The 18,466-nt window shown below is 35.4% G+C and overlaps 1 protein-coding gene across 1 annotated transcript in view; it reads left to right on the top strand.

Annotated features, from left to right (window-relative positions):
• SMCHD1 (structural maintenance of chromosomes flexible hinge domain containing 1) overlaps positions 1-18,466 on the top strand; it is a 133,872-nt gene that overhangs the window by 56,956 nt on the left and 58,450 nt on the right. The window contains exons 18-24 of the mRNA XM_068562948.1: positions 2,386-2,463; positions 2,543-2,662; positions 6,326-6,470; positions 12,396-12,492; positions 13,867-13,939; positions 15,935-16,074; positions 16,710-16,844. Coding sequence (XP_068419049.1) covers positions 2,386-2,463; positions 2,543-2,662; positions 6,326-6,470; positions 12,396-12,492; positions 13,867-13,939; positions 15,935-16,074; positions 16,710-16,844 — 788 coding nt within the window. The remainder of the gene's footprint in view (positions 1-2,385; positions 2,464-2,542; positions 2,663-6,325; positions 6,471-12,395; positions 12,493-13,866; positions 13,940-15,934; positions 16,075-16,709; positions 16,845-18,466) is intronic.

Here is an 18,466-nt window from a genome sequence, read left to right as displayed (position 1 = left end):
GTGTCCCCTGCATTGGCAGGCAGATTCTCAACCACTGCGCCACCAGGGAAGCCCCAATTATTTTTTAAATGTACACTTTACTATAGAGTGTTCCACATATTTGTTTCTTTGGAATGTCATTTAACTTGTTCCATTGTTTGTTCTATTTCCTGAAGACTGGAAATTATCCCAAAAGCTTAAACATTTAGGTTCACCATTTTTCCCCCATAAAGCAAGAATCCATACTCCATAGCGAATCTGTGTTTCTTAGGGTATTACATCAAGAGGCATTTGATGACTGTAATTAATTGTCCTACTTTTAGTGCTGCTAAAGTGGATTATTGAATTCACTTGGCTAATATGATTATAAAGTTCTCCTTTCATCCATGATGTAATGGTTTCATCCATTAATGATTTTTGCATAGTTATTTGGTATGCAAAATGGTGATCCCCCCATTCTTTTATTTCTTCCTAATTTATTATCCCAGTTTATTATCCTTCCTAGTTTATTTATTAGTAATAAATTTCAGTTAGGGTCATTGGTTTACTCTGAACCACAGCTCTTATAGGAAAGGCAGTATAAAGGCTTAATCCTTTTTCTTTAATTGCAGATGACCAGTCAGGAATTGGTACAGTACTGTGGTGCTCAGAGACTGGTTTCTTTGATTTTCATAAATGTGTTTTTGTGAATGTATGGGGTTTTATAGATTTGACATGCTTCCTTGATTTTGATGTGCCTTCAGTTTGCTCCTCTGTCCTCTTGATAACACCCTTTTTGTCTTTGATTTGAGCTTTCTTCCTTTCTGGCTCAAGACATCCTAGAATCTTCTTGTACACGTTTACCCTAAACCTCGATGCAGCCATTACTCTTAACATCTTTACTGGAGTATAATTGCTTTACAGTGGTGTGTTAGTTTCTGCTTTATAACAAAGTAAATCAGCTATACATATACATATATCCCCATATCTCCTCCCTCTTGCGTCTCCCTCCCACCTTCCTTATCCCACCCCTCTAAGTGGTCACAAAGCACTGAGCTGATCTCCCTGTGCTGTGCGGCTGCTTCCCACTAGCTATCGGTTTTACATTTGGTAGTGTATATATGTACGTGCCACTCTAACTTTGTCCCAGCTCCTTTCAGTGGGGAATGGCATTTAGAGGCCTGAGTATTAGGATCGCTCATGGCCACTGGGTGAAATTGTTTCTAAGCTTTTTCAATTGATAGCTAAACATGAATATTTTTGGAAATGAAAAAAAATGAATTCATATCGATATTCTGAGTTTTTATTTAACCACTTTGATTTTATCCTTTTATTTCATTTCTTTTATGTTGAAAATCTTTTTCTTTTTTTTTCAACCTTTTTTTTTTTTTAAGTATTTGTTTATTTATTTATTTATGGCTGTGTTGGGTCTTCGTTTCTGTGTGAGGGCTTTCTCTAGTTGTGTCAAGCGGGGACCACTCTTCATCGCGGTGCGCGGGCCTCTCACTATCGCGGCCTCTCTTGTTGCGGAGCACAGGCTCCAGACGTGCAGGCTCAGTAATTGTGGCTCACGGGCCCAGCTGCTACGCGGCATGTGGGATCTTCCCAGACCAGGGCTCGAACCCATGTCCCCTGCATTGGCAGGCAGATTCTCAACCCCTGCGCCATCAGGGAAGCGCCTTATGTTGAAAATCTTGATTCTTAACAACATTAACAGTTACTTACTGCTTTATCCTATAATATAGTTTCAAAATAGTGATACTTATAAAATTACTAATAGTACTATTAGATTAAATTTGACTTCTTTGAAGCACTATTTGTCCTTAAAGTTTTTATATATTCTAAAGTTGAAGTCAGTTGAAATAATTAAAAAAAATTTTTTAATGTGGTCATATCGCCTACCTACATTTTGGTTTTGCTTATGAATTGCTTTATTTTAATTCTATTTTGTGAATATTTTAAGTCATGTAATTCCAAAGTCAAAAATAAATAACAAGGTATATTTCAGAGAAGTGATATCATCCTTCTATTTGTTTTCTTTCTTCTACTTTAGATCTTGCTTTTTTCTCTTAATAGATCACTAGGTCTTAGAGATCACTCTATGTAAATAAAGTGTGCTATTTTCCTCTTGAAGAAAACTTTTAAAGAAATGATTTTCAATATCAAAAGAAAATTATCTCTATATTCTTTTGTTTGTGCCAGTTAAGCTTATTTACAGATACATTTTTAAGAATTGAAATAAAGGAATTTTAATCTGCTAAATTTTCATTATGCTATTGACTTGAATAGGATAGCTTTAGATTTTTCGAGGTTTCAAAACTACCTTAAAAAATGTATAGCAGGTAGACATTTGATGCCAGTGTGACATTTCGTATTCATGTTCTATATTTAATTTCTCAAAATATAAAATTTTTTTCTTTTATTAAGCTCCAAGTGGAAATAAAGAAATCATTTCACATATTAGTCAACATGGAGGAAAATGGCCTTACTGGTTTAAAAAAATGGGTGAGTTATTATTCTGAATGTTAAAAATTATATCAGTATTACGTTTACTTGAATTTTAATTTCTTCTTAATTTGTCCAGAAAATATTCAAAAGTTGGGGAATTATACATTGAAATTACAAGTTGTACTGAATGAAAGTAATGCAGACACTTATGCAGGAAGACCACTACCATCTAAAGCAATTAAATTTTCTGTCAAAGGTAAGCAAGACACCAATATGTAACTCTGTATGCTAAAGGTGGCATTTTAAATCAAGAGGAAAATAGATAATTTAATAAAAGATGTTTTACCAATTGTATAACCATCTTGGTCTTAGAATGGCTTTATAATTCTGCTTGATAATCATATTCCTTATAAACTTTTGAAAGCATCATTGTTTTCTAGCTTCCCTTGTTACTGGTAGGGTCGAAAGTTACTCTGATTCCTAACTTTTGCATGTTAAACACCCTCCACTCCCAATCCAACCGCCCCTATCCTCCCTCTTCCGCAATCCTCAGAAGTTTGGATAATTTTTTTTGTGGGGGGGGGGGGTCCCAATTTCTGAAATTTTAAATTCTAGGGATTTTTCTTGAGTTACTTTGATTTCCTAATCTGTTTTTTCTTTCTACAACATCTAGTGTTAAGACGTTGGACCTCTTGACTGGTGTACTAATACTGTTTTTTCTGCTTTACATCTCTTGGTTTTATTTCTGTACTTTACAAGAGACTTCTTGAACATGATGTTCGATAGTTTCTGTTGAATTTTTCCTTTCTGCTATAATTTTTTTAGTTTCTGAAATATTCTCTGGTTATTCCCTTTTCAAAGTATTTTCTCCGACTTCATGGATTCGGTATCTTTGTTAATTTTCTGAGGCTGTTAATAACAGTGGCATTTTTTCTTGATGCTTTCAAACTTTATTCATAGCCTGTTTCCTCCATGTTGCTTTTTTTCACATCTGCTCTGGGTCCTTTAGATGCTCTCTTACATTACTAGTTGTTTGCACACATTTAAGAATAGAACATTCGAGAGTGTTTATTTCATTTGGGGAGATTATGATAAGAGAATTTTAGGTTTTTTTCTCTTTGGCTGTTCAGATTCCCCAGAGTGGAGTGTAAACACCTGGGTGCCAGCATTTGGGGAGCCAAGCTGGGGAAGACTGTTAGAGGTTTCATGTTCAATATTTTTTTTTAACATGTTTATTGGAGTATAATTGCTTTACAGTGGTGTGTTAGTTTCTGCTGTATAACAGAGTGAATCAGCTGTACGTATACATACATCCTCATACATCCTCCCTCTTGCGTCTCCCTCCCACTCTCCCTATCCTACCCGTCTAGGTGGACACAAAGCACTGAGCTGATCTCCCTGTGCTATGCGGCTGCTTCCCACTAGCTAGCTATTTTACATTTGGTAGTGTATATATGTCCATGCCATTCTCTCACTTCGTCCCAGCTTACCCTTCCCCCTCCCTGTGTCCTCAAGTCCATTCTCTATGTCTGCGTCTTTATTCCTGTCCTGCCCCTAGCTTCTTCAGAACCTTTTTTGTTTTTAAGATTCCATATATATGTGTTAGCATACGGTATTTGTTTTTCTCTTTCTGACTTATTTCACTCTGTATGACAGACTCTAGGTCCAGCCACCTCACTACAAATAACTCAATTTCGTTTCTTTTTATGGCTGAGTAATATTCCATTGTATATATGTGCCACATCTTCTTTATCTATTCATCTGTCGATGGACACTTAGGTTGCTTCCATGTCCTGGCTATTGTAAATAGAGCTGCAGTGAACATTGTGGTACATGACTCTTTGAATTATGGTTTTCTCAGGGTATATGCCCAGTAGTGGGATTGCTCATATTCAGTATTGATCTTTCACTTGATTTTCCTATTTTCAGTAAACTGTAATGCTTTCAGTAGTGCTGTGTCCCTTACTCCTTGGACCTACTCTTAACATTCCCTGGAGAAGAAACCTTCCAGATGTTGCTGAAGATGAGGAAGGCAGTTGACTGGCTCTGTGTGTTGAGGGGTGGGGATCTGAGGAACTGTTCTCAAACAAACTTGAACAAGTCTTCCTTTTTTATTTCAATTTCACTCCTACTTGATAGAGCCATTCTTGAGACTTTTGAGTGTTATATAGTGTGAATTAAATTGGCTCCCTGCTTGCTTTGTTGATGATTGAGGATTTGATTTCTTGAGTCTTTCTGCTAAGTCAGTTATACTTGCCCGTATATTCTCCAGCTTTCAAATTCTGTTGCTGTTGTCTTTTTTCTTGTTCATTGTTTTTGTAGGTTTAGGCCTCTTTAAAAAAAAATCTCTGTAGTGCCACATTTTTATGGGGTTTTAGAGAGCTGATTTAAGTGCCTGTGATTATCTTGCCTTCTCTAATCAGACGGCCACCTTGGGGAGTGTTCCTTTTTGTACATACAGATCTGTCATGTTCTTTAAATACACGTGTGGAACTTTCTACAGTATGGACATGCTGTAGTTTAGCAGTTTTCTTTGATGAACGTTTCAGGTGTTTCCAAGTTTTTGGCTGTTACAAATCACATTTCTATACAGAAAAAAATTATGATGCTATGTGTACAAGTGCTTGAATATCTCTAGAGTGGATACCAAGAAGTAGAATTGCCAAGCTGAAATGTGTGCGCTTTAACATTTTATATATATTTACTGTCAAGTTGCCCTCCCAAAAGGTTTTGTACCCTCACCAACAGACTGAGGGTTCCTGTTTCCCTATGCTCATTCCTGGCTAACCTATATTGTAATATTTAGCCTAGTTGGTGGTTAAATTATTTAATTATTAGGTTGTGTACCTCTTCTAGCCTTTAGTGGACATTGTCATCTGTGAAAGTCTGTTCCTTTACTATGCCTATTTCATTTTATTTTTAATTTTTTAAAATTTATTTTATTTATTTATTTTTGGCTGTGCTGGGTCTTGATGCTGCTGCTGCGCATGGGCTTTCTCTAGTTGCAGCGAGCAGGGGCTACTCTTCATTGTGGTGCGTGGGCTTCTCATTGCGGTGGCTTCTCTTGTTGTGGGGCACGGGCTCTAGGCGTGCCGGCTTCAGTAGTTGTGGCACTTGGAGTCAGCAGTCGTGGCTCACGGGCTCTAGAGCGCAGGCTCAGTAGTTGTGGCGCACGGGCTTAGTTGCTCTGCGGCATGTGGGATCTTCCCAGACTAGGGATCAAACCCGTGTCCCCTGCATTGGCAGGCAGATTCTTAACCACTGCGCCACCAGGGAAGTGCCTACTATGCCTATTTTAATAGTGTAAAGCTGTAGTTCTCAAATTTAAGTTTTACCTGAATCACCTGCTGGGCTTATTAAAATGCAGACTGGTGGGCCTCACTCCTGGAGTTTCTGACTCAGTAGGATGATGTGAGCCCTTGAATTTGCATTTTTAATAATTTCCCCAGGGGATGACTTGAAAATATTGTCTTTATAGGAAGTTTTAATGTATTGTGGATTTTAATCCTTTATTGCATATGTTGCAAGTATTTTCTCATATAGAGCTTCTCTATTAACTTTGTATCTAATAAAATATTTTAAACTTTATCAAATACATCCTTGTATAGCTATTGAGTATTGTGTTTTGCCTTAGTTTTTCCTACGATAAAATTATAAACATATTCCTTTATTCGAAAATTTCATAGTTTAAAAACACATTTATCTCTATCTCTGGACTTTTATACATGGTGTGAGATAAAGTTCTAACTTTATTATTTTCACAGGTGGATTATAGATATAATTTATATAAACTTTGCACTGATTTGAAGTGCCGTCTTTATTGTAGTCTAATCTTCCATATATATAATGGATGTTTCTACCTACAATGAATCTTCTGACCGATGAATTTTCTTTTCATGTTTATTTTTTTTTAATTAAGAGGGTAAACCAGAGAAATTTTCATTTGGTCTTTTGGATCCTCCTTTTCGTGTTGGAGTCCCATTCAATATCCCTCTGGAGTTTCAGGATGAATTTGGTCATACTAGTCAACTATCAACTGATATTCAGCCAGTTTTTGAAGCAAGGTAATCTTAATTTTCATATTTGCTAAGTATTCACTTTTTTCTTTTTTTCGCTTAAATTATTTATGTTCAGTTAACTTCAGATTTATTATTTAAAATGCTTAGTGGATATTTTATGATATCTGGGGGATTTGTTTAGTCCCAAGCTATCCTCTGTGGCTGTAGTGTCATACATACATTACCTCAATAAAGTTTGTCTTGACTGAATTTACTGTTACAGTTGTTTGGGTGAGACTGATGTAGTTCTGTCTTAGTCCGTTTCTTTTTGCAAGTATGATATGACTTCTGGCAATTCTATAAACCATACCATGTTTATTTTGTTGTTTGCTTAGAAATTATGGCCATTTAAACTTAGTGGTTACCTACTGGTAGGTTTTGTTTTTTGTTTTTTAAAGTATTTATTTATTTATTTATTTATTTATGGCTGTGTTGGGTCTTCGTTTCTGTGCGAGGGCTTTCTCTAGTTGTGGCAAGCGGGGGCCACTCTTCATCACGGTGCGTGGGCCTCTCACTATCGCGGCCTCTCTTGTTGCGGAGCACAAGCTCCAGACGCGCAGGCTCAGTAATTGTGGCTCACGGGCCCAGCTGCTCCCTGGCACGTGGGATCTTCCCAGACCAGGGCTTGAACCCGTGTCCCCTGCATTGGCAGGCAGATTCTCAACCACTGCGCCACCAGGGAAGCCCATACTGGTAGGTTTTTAAGCTGCTAATAAAATTTATTTTGTTTTGCTTTTAAAACCATAGCAATAAAGTTTACACTTTCCATGGAAATTTGGTCCTTCCTTAGAATTTGCCTTTACTTAATAGCTCTATAGAGTGATATGATTGGCTTATATTAAAAAATAGCCCTGAAAAACAATGTGTCCAGTTATACAATTGAGGATGTTCATTGTTTTCCATTACCTTTTTTTGAGGTGCCTAGGAAGAAATTCTTGTTTTTCAAATTTCTGCCAAATTTGCCTTTTTGGAGACACTTTTTTTTTTTTGGCTGCGCTGCGAGGCATGCAGGATCATATGCTAACCAGGGATTGAACCCCGTGCCCCCTGCAGCAGGAGCGCAGTCTTAACCACTAGACTGCCGGGGAAGTCCCTGGGCCCACGTTTTAATGTATGCTTTCTTTTGCTATCGCCGTGTACTTTTTTTCCCCTGTTGGTGTAATCGTTTACTCTTTTAATTATTTGACTATGTACTGTATTCCAGGAATTTGCCAGCTGGAGATACAGAAGTGAATAAGAGCATAGTATTTGCCTTCTAGAAGCTCACAGACTAGTTTAGTGTCCAGATTTATACCATGGTTAAGTTCCTGAAAAGCAAAACAGAGTTACAAAAAATACTGAAAATGAGTTTTTCTAAATGTTCTCTTAAGTTGCAAAAAGTGGTTCTTGTGCAAAAAGTGATTTTGACATATTATATTCATTTGAATATTAAACCATAATGGAAGAGTTGAATACTTAAGCATCTATGTGCTTAATAAAAAACACTACAAGTAATGTCTAGTCACATATGGAAAATATTTGTGCATTAGTTGACCCCTGTTTTCAATTATAACTTCCTTCTTATCCTTGATAGGACATTCTTACACACAAAGTCTCTATCACACATACATACTGGTAATTAAGATTTGGGGCTTTGGGCTTCCCTGGTGGCACAGTGGTTAAGAATCTGCCTGCCAATGCAGGGGACACGGGTTCGAGCCCTGGTCTGGGAGGATCCCACATGCCGTGGAGCAACTAGGCCCGTGAGCCACAATTGCTGAGCCTGCGCGTCTGGAGCCTGTGCTCCGCAACAAGAGAGGCCGCGATAGTGAAAGGCCCGCGCACCGTGATGAAGAGTGGTCCCCACTTGCCACAACTAGAGAAAGCCCTCGCACAGAAACGAAGACCCAACACAGCCACAAAATAAAATAAATAAATAATTCCCATTTAAAAAAAAGAAAAATTTTGTTTAAAAAAAAAAAGATTTGGGGCTTAAAAAAAAAATCTTGGTGGCCTGGCTATGTGAATTTACCTTCAGTAAAGTGAGATCATTGTCTGAGTGGGTTTATTTATTTGGTTTTTTCTCAGTGTTAATAAATTAAACTAAAAATCATTCACACATATAACCTAAAGAATCAAATAGTTGGATGAGGCTTATATAAAAAAAGAGTAGTTCCTCTGCCCTCTCCACCCCACCCACAGTCGACTTCTCAGAACCACTTTCAGCTTTCTCACTTGAATGTTTTGGTACCTATTGCCACATATCTAAGTAACTTTTATATTACTTCTTGATTCTTCAGTTTTAAGCATTATCTCTTGACTTATGGAAAATGAGGACACACACACTCTTGTTGCCACTTACGTTACAAATAAACCCCCTTCCTATTCCCACATTCTTCAATAAAGTTGTATTCTGGCTTGATCAGTATTTAGTGCTTGCTTTATTATAATTATGTAAGTGCTAATTACTTTCTTAATTGCACAACTGTTGTTCTTTTTTTCTTTGCTAAGTAACTCTCTGCCAGTTGTCTGGTCTCTTCTCAAGATGCTTGGTACATAGATAACCTATCAGTTTCATATATTTTTCTCTATTTATTTTTGGCTGCATTGGGTCTTCATTGCTACGCGCGGGCTTTCTCTAGTTGCGGCGAGTGGGGGCTACTCTTCGTTGTGGTGCGTGGGCTTCTTATTGTGGTGGCTTCTCTTGTTGTGGAGTATGGGCTCTAGGCGCACGGGCTTCAGGAGTTGTGATGCACAGGCTCAGTAGTTGTGGCTCACGGGCACGGGCTCTAGAGTGCAGGCTCAGAGTTGTGGCACACGGACCTAGTTGCTCCGTGACACGTGGTATCTTCCCAGACCAGGGCTCAAACCCATGTCCCCTGCATTGGCAGGCGGATTCTTAACCACTGCGCCACCAGCGAAGTCCCTCAGTTTCATATTCTTGTAGACATCTTTCTTGGAACTTTGCCATGTGCTCTGGTCTGGATCAGTTGTTCTTACGCTTGTTACATTTGTCCTTCTGTGATCTTCCTTCACCTTCATCCTGGGAATTCCCTTTGTCTTTTGTGTTGGGGAAATATAGTAAAAACAAAACCTACTGTCAAGCTAGAAAACTTCTTCACAAAGGTAGAAGAGAAAGAAAACAATTTTATGATTGAATAATCAGTAAACCAGAATGTGATTCTCGTCACAATCTGATAGAGATTGCAAGGAAGGAAATCTTAGTCTGTTACATGGGTAAGTGAATATAACCTATCACATTCATGTTTTCAAGAAAAATTGCTAAGTATCTTTATGACTGGGAGTAGAGTTTGCAATTTGGAGTTAACTGATCAGAAGTTAGACCCAGGAAACTGGGAGATAGAGGTTTACCTTTATTGATGATTAAATTTCGTGGAGTTGGCTGTCAGGTCCTTGAGGAAACATTCCTGAATTTGTGAGATTATTAAGTTGCTTATTTTATTTAGCATTTAACCTTCCCTGGGTCTCCAATTTTGAAAGAATCCCTTGTCCCTCACCTTCTGCTGGAGCACATTATTCACTAGTTTCCTAAGAAAGGAGTTACATGTAAGAGAAAATTATTGCTCTGAAAATGTCTCTATTCTACTTGATTGATTGAATTGAAAGTTGGACACTGCTTCCCATCGAAATTATAAAAACATTGCTCCATTTTTGCCTTTTAGCTTCTACTGTTTTTGATAAATTTAAACTTGTTCTGATTAATTTTCCTTTTTATGTTTCCTACGTATTCTGTCTGGAAGCTTATAGGACCCACTTTTAATTCTCAACAGGGCAAAATTTTATAATGGTACATCTTTGTATAGGTCTCTTCATTATTTGAAGTACTTCATTTTCTACCTTCCATCATCACGGTTTTCTCTTTTTTTGGGGGGGGGATCCTTATTTATTTGATGATGTACCTTTGGGACTGGTTCTCTGATTTTCCTAATTTTTCCATTTTTCTTAATCTTTCTGTGTTTTTGTTTTACTTTTGGACAGACTTCCTCAATTTTATGTTTATATCTTTCCATTGAGTTTTTCCTTTTGCTGTATTTTTAATTTCCAAGTGTTCTTCCTGGTTCTCCGAATGTTCTTTTGTAGATTCTGTTCTTGTTTTATGAATGTAATACATTTTTTTTTTTTTGCTGATAAATAAATGGTAGTTTTTAAAAAAAAGTTACCTACACTGATAATCTTTATTGTCTCCAAGTTAGTTGCTTTTTGTTTGTTGGATTTTGAGCTCTTTCTTCATATATCTGGTTAATCTTTGGTCATCTGCTTTTATATCTGATGGAGAACTAAAATGCACATAGGAGATCCTGAGAGTTTGGGAGAGGCTGTTGAGTGTGAACTCCACTACAGGATGATCTGTCTGTAACATTTTGTTGGGGGAAATCCTGTTGTATCTTGAGGTCTTTTTCTTGGGCTGGGTAGTTTGCTCAAAGAACAATCTTTAGTCTCTTGCCTGAAGGGGAATAATTTGGCTGTCCAGGTTCCTAGCCAGTCCAGGAGCAAGACTAGGGTAGGAATGGGCATGAGAAGGTCTCAGTATCCATATGCAGTCCGTTGAGGATTACCCTTGTATTCTTTTTAGTATTTTACCCTTTCCTGCAACTTACTTTTTGTGCCCTGGTTCACAGATCTCTGCTTAAACCTTTTCAGAGAATAATTTTCCAGTCATCTGCCAGAGGTGGAGAGGGGAGATCTGGGGATCGAAATTTTAATCACCCCCCCCTTTTTTTTATTGGCCTTTCTTTTTTGGCCCTGCTTCTAGGGGTACCTAGTAACACCAGTTCCTTAATGGTACCTGGGAATTCTGTGTTATATATTGGTTTCGAGCTTCTTCCATTGCTGTTTCACAGTTCAGTTTTCTTGGGACTATACTAGGTCATTTGCCACTTGTCTATCCTTTTTTCTAGCAGATAAGTTCTATTGGCCTTGTCTCTTCTTCCATACCTCCCATATCTTTGCCTTTAAAAGTAAATAAAAGGAATCCCTTCGTTCTTATATTAGTGAGGCTTTAAGAGATAGTGAAAGTAGATGTCTGTGGTTAATGTCCATCTTTCTCAGGGAATTTATTTTACCTTATATGCCTCTTTACAGCTTTTTTCAAACAAGCCATGTTATTTAATTTTTACAACTTATTCAGATAATATCTGTAAATATTTAATTTCATTCTTCAGAAAAATTAGGTCTTTTCTCCATCATGGTATATCTTTCCTCCTTTTTTATCACCTTACCCCTTACAGAGTAAAATATTGACACTGTAAGGATCTACAGGTGGTCAAAGGTGGTTTAGGAATCACATTGCTCATGGTAGTAGATTAGAGGGTCTCAGTATACATTCTAGCAAGGTTACGTTAGCACAAGGCTGTACTTAATTATTTGGACTTTGTCTAAAATTGCCATTCAGTTTAATAGGTGCCAGAAAGTCTCTAAAATCCCTGTGGGTGAAGGATTTGAAAGAATCCAGGGCAAAGTCTGAAGACATCCTTAAGCCTGACCGATTTGGATGTTTCATTTTCTTTGGCCTGTATACATGGTCTAGCATTTGATTGTTTCCTACCTTGTATCTTTACTCACTGCACGAATGGTATCACTCATTAATACTTGTTGGATCATTTTTCTTTGTAAAAATCTCATGGGAATTTGCTTCTGTTCATTTATTTCTCTCTTTTAAAAAAATACAATTTTATTAGAAAAATGAATTAAAAATGAGAATGTCATATGAGAAGACAAACACATTTGCAGCAGGAATTCCCTGGCAGTCCAGTGGTTAGGACTCCGTGCTTTCACTGCTGAGGGCCCGGGTTCAGTCCCTGGTCAGGGAACTAAGATCCTGCAAGCCATGTGGCACAGCTTGAAAAAAAAAAGAAAGAAAAGAGAAAAGAACATTTGCAGCTTATTTGTAGGTAATGGAGGGAAAGTTAAAAAATAATTTATTTTTTCCAGTGGTTTATCTTTACATTATGAAGAAATAACCAATGGACCAAATTGTGTCATTCGAGGTGTTACAGCTAAGGGCCCTGTAAACTCTTGTCAAGGCAAGGTAAGCATTGTGCATACATGTTATAATGCATGTTATTTCTTATATGGTAAAAATGAAATTGGAAATTTAAAATTGAATAACCTATTTTTGTGACAAGATGACAGTAATGTCAGGTTCTTAGGGATTAATCAGGATCATGTCACCCGACATACCATTACCATTTACATCTCTGAGAAAGACCAGCATATTTGCTGCTATTGTTTGTTAAACGTTTATGAATTAAATATTTTCAACTGTCTTCATTTTCATTCCAGTCTTTTTGCATTCAAAGCCATTTACAACAGTTATCTAGTACTATGTTGCTTCTTTTTTCTCTGTAAGTTTTTCCATTTTTCAATATTTTTCTTAGAATAGGAACAAAAATATGAGAAACTTTAGCTCACTTCTATAAAAGTATTGGGTTTGGTATTTGGATAAGGGAAGTGTTTTGGGAGGAATAAGGTTAGAGATAGTAAAGACAAACTCCAATAAGGTAATTTTTCAGTTAAGTATATAAAGTAGCTAATAGATTAATATGACTAATGTGAACACTGTGGCTAATAACTTAAGTATTATGTTACTTTTTTTCCATTGTATCATTACCTTCAATATATATTTTAAAAATTTTCCCTATCAAAATAATGTTTAAAATAGAGCATGTGAGTTTAAGTACTGTATACTATACTGCATTGTATAACCAAATCAAATTAAAGAGCAGGTTCTGTACATCTTTCTGAATTAAGCTTTTTATGGAAAAAGAACTTGAAATGCATGGAAAATTTGACTTTTAGTGAGATAAACTTGCTAAAAAGATTTCTAGATTTTAAAAACCTTCTTATTTTGAAATAATTATGTTTTACAGAAGAGTTTCAGAGATGGTATAGAGAGTTCACATATACTCTTCACCCAGCTTCCTCTACTAACATCTTATACAACTATTATATATTTATCCAAACGAAGAAGTTAACATTGATATAATACTATTAACAAAACTCTGGGCTTTAACATTTCCCCAGTTTTTCCACTATTATTTTTCTATTCCAGGATCTAATCTAGAACACCACATTGTATTTAGATATGTCTAGATATTGGGTTCTTTCCATTTCACTACTTTCCACATTTTTTATAGTGCCCATCCTAATTCTGATAATTATTCAGAGGTTATGCCTTTTGAATTCAAAGATAGTATTATCTATAAAGAAGCAATATAAATCAGTTTTTTCACCTGCATCTCTTTCATACATATATATGAAAATTTTAGTCAATATAAATTTGCTGAGTAGATTTCTATAATGGTATGAAAATGAAAAGCAAAAAGTAAATCAGAATTGAGGTAGTAAATTACTTAAGTATTTATTTAGGACTTGAATTTAATTAAAATAATTTTTTCAACAGAATTTTAATCTGAAGGTTATTCTTCCGGGTTTAAAAGAAGACTCACAGATTTTGAAAATTAGATTACTGCCAGGTAATATTACTTTAAGAAATATTCCTAATATTTGGCTTTTAAATAATACTCTTATGATAAAATATAATGACACTTATAAAGGTGAAGTGTTTTTTGGTTTGGTTATGGTACAAGTCTTGAAAATACATTTGAATGACAAACATAGCGCTAACAGAAATGACCAGTTAAAAATAAAAGACAGGAAAACATTTAGAAAGACTTGAGTGAAGTTCTAAAAATAATCTTGGGAGAAAAATGTGAATATTGAAACTATATTGGGGAACTATTCTTAAGGATATACTAATTAGACTTATATTAGAACTGGATCTGTCCTTTACTTTTTGTTATATAACTAAATATTTAATATTTTAAGAAGAAAATTTTCTTACGCTTTTATGTTGTTAATTTGAATAATGATTTATCAACTCGAGAATGAAGTTGCAGTAAAGTTAGGGTAGAAAAAGCCAGCTAATTTGAGAATCAGTCTATTGTGGAGGTTCAAAGAGTATATTCTGGCATCGGCCCTTCTGCGTTTGGATCTAAGCTCTGACACTTAGCAGTGAGGTACACTTGTTCTGTGCCTCGGTTTTCTCATGTGTAAAGTGAGATAGTATGTAATTCACGGGGTTTTTGTGAGGATTAAATGAGTTAATGTGGGCAGCCCTTACTTTGCATGGTTTCGGTGGTAACTGAGTGGAGGATACACTTCCAATATGCATGAGTTCTCATTAACACAGTACTGTGCAGAGTGAGAAGTGCATATGCTGCACAACACCTAGAACAGGACTTGTTATGGAAGTTTTAGCTCTGATATTAACAATACTGTGATCATATCTTTGTCCATGTATGACCTTTTGTACTGGTTTTAATGAAAAGAAACAAAATAGCTATTTCCTTTCACAAATTTGTGTAATTTGAGCTTTCCCTGAGGCATGAATTGATTTAGAAGTAAAGATTGGCCCATTGGTAGAAGTATAAGAAAAAAATTGTTACGTGTTAATACTTACTTACAATGCTTTTATTTTAAGAGGTTAGCTAAAATGTATGGGTTACTCAAATCTACTCAAAGGAAATTCTTATTAACCAGATAGTTCTGATATTTTTTTAGAATTTGAGAGTGAAGGTGGTAAAGTAGGAAGTGGGACTGTGTGGTGATAATGGTCAAGAGGTTTCAAATTACAAAACTAGGATCTAACCTGAGTCTGCCATTTAGTAGCCATGTGACCTGGACAGAATACTTAATCTCTCTGGGTCCCAGTTTCCTCATCCATAAAATGGGGATAATAATATTACCTTCTTGATCAAGATCATTGTAAGGATTCTGAGAACAGAGTTGGCATATGGTAAAAACACAAATATTAACTGATAAAACTGTTCTTTGTAAACTTGTGTTCCCAGTGTTTAGCATAAATTGTATTTTAAAATATCAGTGTTTATAGGGCACATCAGGTCATCTTGCTGCAGAAGTATAAACCCTCTTTTATTAGTTTAGAGGAAACTTGTGGTGCAGCTTGCTTAGGATATCAAAGTGTTGTGGGCAGTCTAACAAGTAAGTAATCTGGTTATGTCATTATATGAACTGATCCTTTGAACAAAATTACCTGAGACAGGTATGTAATGTGCCTGAGAAATCAGTCTCATTGTGTAAAGTTAAAAGTAGTAAATAAAAAAGTAGTTTAATAAACTTTTACTTTTATTCTTGAATACTTTTTTCCAGGATCTTTTTAGTATTTCACATGTTTGGGTGATTTCTAACATGAGTTATCACCGTGTCTTAGCTTGTTACATAAAACTAAGTCTAGACATCAAACATTTTAATATAATTGAGACCACTCTCGTGATGTATAGAATATATGCTTTTGGGGGATAGAAATGATTAAACATGGATATTTTTTCTCTCTTGGCATTATTTAAAAGATATTAAAACTTGAAATGTTAAAAGCTGTTTCTTTTGCTATTTTAACATTTCAGTTTTAGAAACTTGAATCTCTATTTTATTATATAATTTTCTGGTAGGTCCCCCTCATCGATTGAAAGTGAAACCTGATTCTGAAATTTTAGTTATAGAAAATGGAACAGCTTTCCCATTTCAGGTAGAAGTTTTGGATGAATCAGACAATATAACAGCACAACCAAAATTGATTGTTCATTGTAAGGTAAGCTGTTATAAGATAAGAATATGTAGATTTTGAGTCCCGTGGTACTAAATGGAAATCACTAAATCACTATATCTTTTGGCTCCTTTATAGTAGCCTTATATTGTATCTAGATTGTGTAATGATTATTCCATGGAGAAATTTGTGGGCTGTCTCATTGTCAGTAGTTTTCAGCATCCCTAAGCCAGTAATGATGCCAGCTGTGCCAAGTATTGGACTGCAGATTCCTCCCCTCTCCTTCCTTAGTCCATCCTCCTCATTTCAGATGAAGTATTTAATTTATGAGTAAGATGATGGAAATATCCTTTAGGATTGGGGATGGATGGATAAATGAATACGAGTAAAAGAGCACAAAAAGGAAAGGAAAACCCAAATAGGTGGAGTTAAAAAAAGAAAGAATAATGGTTGAGGAAGTTGGATTTTCTTCCAAAATCAACAAATTTTACCTAGAATTGTAGAAACTTACTCTTTTCATTCAGAAATTGTCTAGAATATTAGTGAATTATATTTATAGTTTTCTAATTTATAGCCAGAAATAGTAGCTGTACTAAATTGTTTGAAAATTTAAATAACAGTTATTGAATAGTAAGTTACATTTGATTGGGGTCTTAAATTATTTTGTATGCTTCCAATAGTTTTCAGGTGCTCCAAACCTTCCACTCTACGTTGTGGATTGCAGTAGTTCTGGAACCAGTATTTTGTCAGGACCAGCAATTCAAGTTCAGAATATCAAAAAAGACCAGACGCTTAAAGCAAAAATTGAAATACCTGTAAGTTGTTACTGTTATTCATTGGTATTATATTGAGTCTTTATACAAATATTCTTTAGCAGCTTTATAATATTTTATGTAAAGTTGTTTGACTTTTTAAAATGAGATATTTGTGATTCTTTTAGCCAGAGGGAAGAAAAGGCAAAAATAAAATAGTATAGTAAATAACATTTTGTATCAAATATTAGTAATTTTCTTGATCAAACCTTTTATAATATCTATAGCTATTATTGATTACATGTTCCTAAAATTAATTTTTTCCTATATTAAAATATGACAATTATCAGTTTTATTTTATTCTCGTTTCTTACAGTTTACACTTGTTTGTTAGAAAGTTTGGTAAATGCCCCTATGGAACCACCACTGAAGGATATATGAATATTTAATATGTGTGTATAATTAACAAAATAAATACATGGTTTTTCATTAGTATTTTCCTATAAAGAGATTGCTGTGTTAATGTGCCAGTAGGACGCTTGTTATTGGATATACATCATGGCTGAAGGTGAAGCCAGCCTAGAGAAGGGCAGGCAGTTGATATAAGCATTTGGTTTCCTAAGATTGCTAAATGGGATAACAAATACTTATACAAGTAAAATACCTAAATGTGATTTCTTCATAATTGATATGGTTAGTAGATGATAAATTACCTGATCGGTTGATTAACCAGTGTTTTTTCTACTAAGTATATATCAGCTAACATATCTTGAGCCTCGAAAGGGTAAAAGCTTTTATTTTTTTACATTAGAATGAAATGATTTGACTTTATTCTAATTCTTTTCTTTTGAAACTGGTTATATTTGATAATCTTCAAATATTTGTTATGCATTTCCTTTTTTCAGTAATGTGGGCAGCATATTTTTGAGCATACCATCTTGCAAAAGATCAGGAGATTCAGGAAAAAGACTTGGAGTTAGGGAGAAATCTGGGCTTGAGAGCAAGAGAGCCTTTACATATAATTATGTAAATACTGCAGAGCAGCAACAGGCAGAACACCAAGAGTCCTGGTCAGTTAACACAAAGATCAAGGTATATCTTGTAACCTGCAGTTAGAACATATTATCCAAAAGCAGTGACTCTCAAGTTTGAGCCGGGCAAATAAAATGTGCTTATAATAGAGGATGGATTATTTGCCTGATACTCTGTGAGGTAGGAATTTTGAATATGTCATTGTTCATGTGACTGGGCTTCAGTAAAATGACTGCAACTGGGTGAGGAAGGAGACATGAGTGAAGTAGGATTGTAGAGGTATTTTAAGCTTAGACTTATATGAATTTTTTGTATCCTGTGGAATGCACTATACCTAGATTCTGAAATAATTACGTAATGTTTTAACTTTGTGTGCCTAAAATCAATTTATGTAGCACACCAGCTCATCTTTACTGATCTTTGGAACACTGATGTGCCCATAACAAATTATAAATATGCCAGCTCAACATTTAGGGGCATCTAGAGTCCTCATCTAGCTACAAGCAACTCTGTCCACTCACCCCAATGTAAAATGAATTGAAAAAGCTCTAGAAGCTCATTAAATAACATATTTTATGACAATATTTATCTTTAATTTATGGAAAATTCTTAATTTATTACACCATTATTTTTATTAATAAATGCTGGTCACC

The sequence above is a fragment of the Eschrichtius robustus genome, chromosome 14, assembly GCF_028021215.1.
Source record: "Eschrichtius robustus isolate mEscRob2 chromosome 14, mEscRob2.pri, whole genome shotgun sequence".
Taxonomy (NCBI): Eukaryota; Metazoa; Chordata; class Mammalia; order Artiodactyla; family Eschrichtiidae; genus Eschrichtius; species Eschrichtius robustus.
Note: the sequence above shows the minus strand (reverse complement) of the source record. Positions and strands in the feature narration are given on the sequence as shown.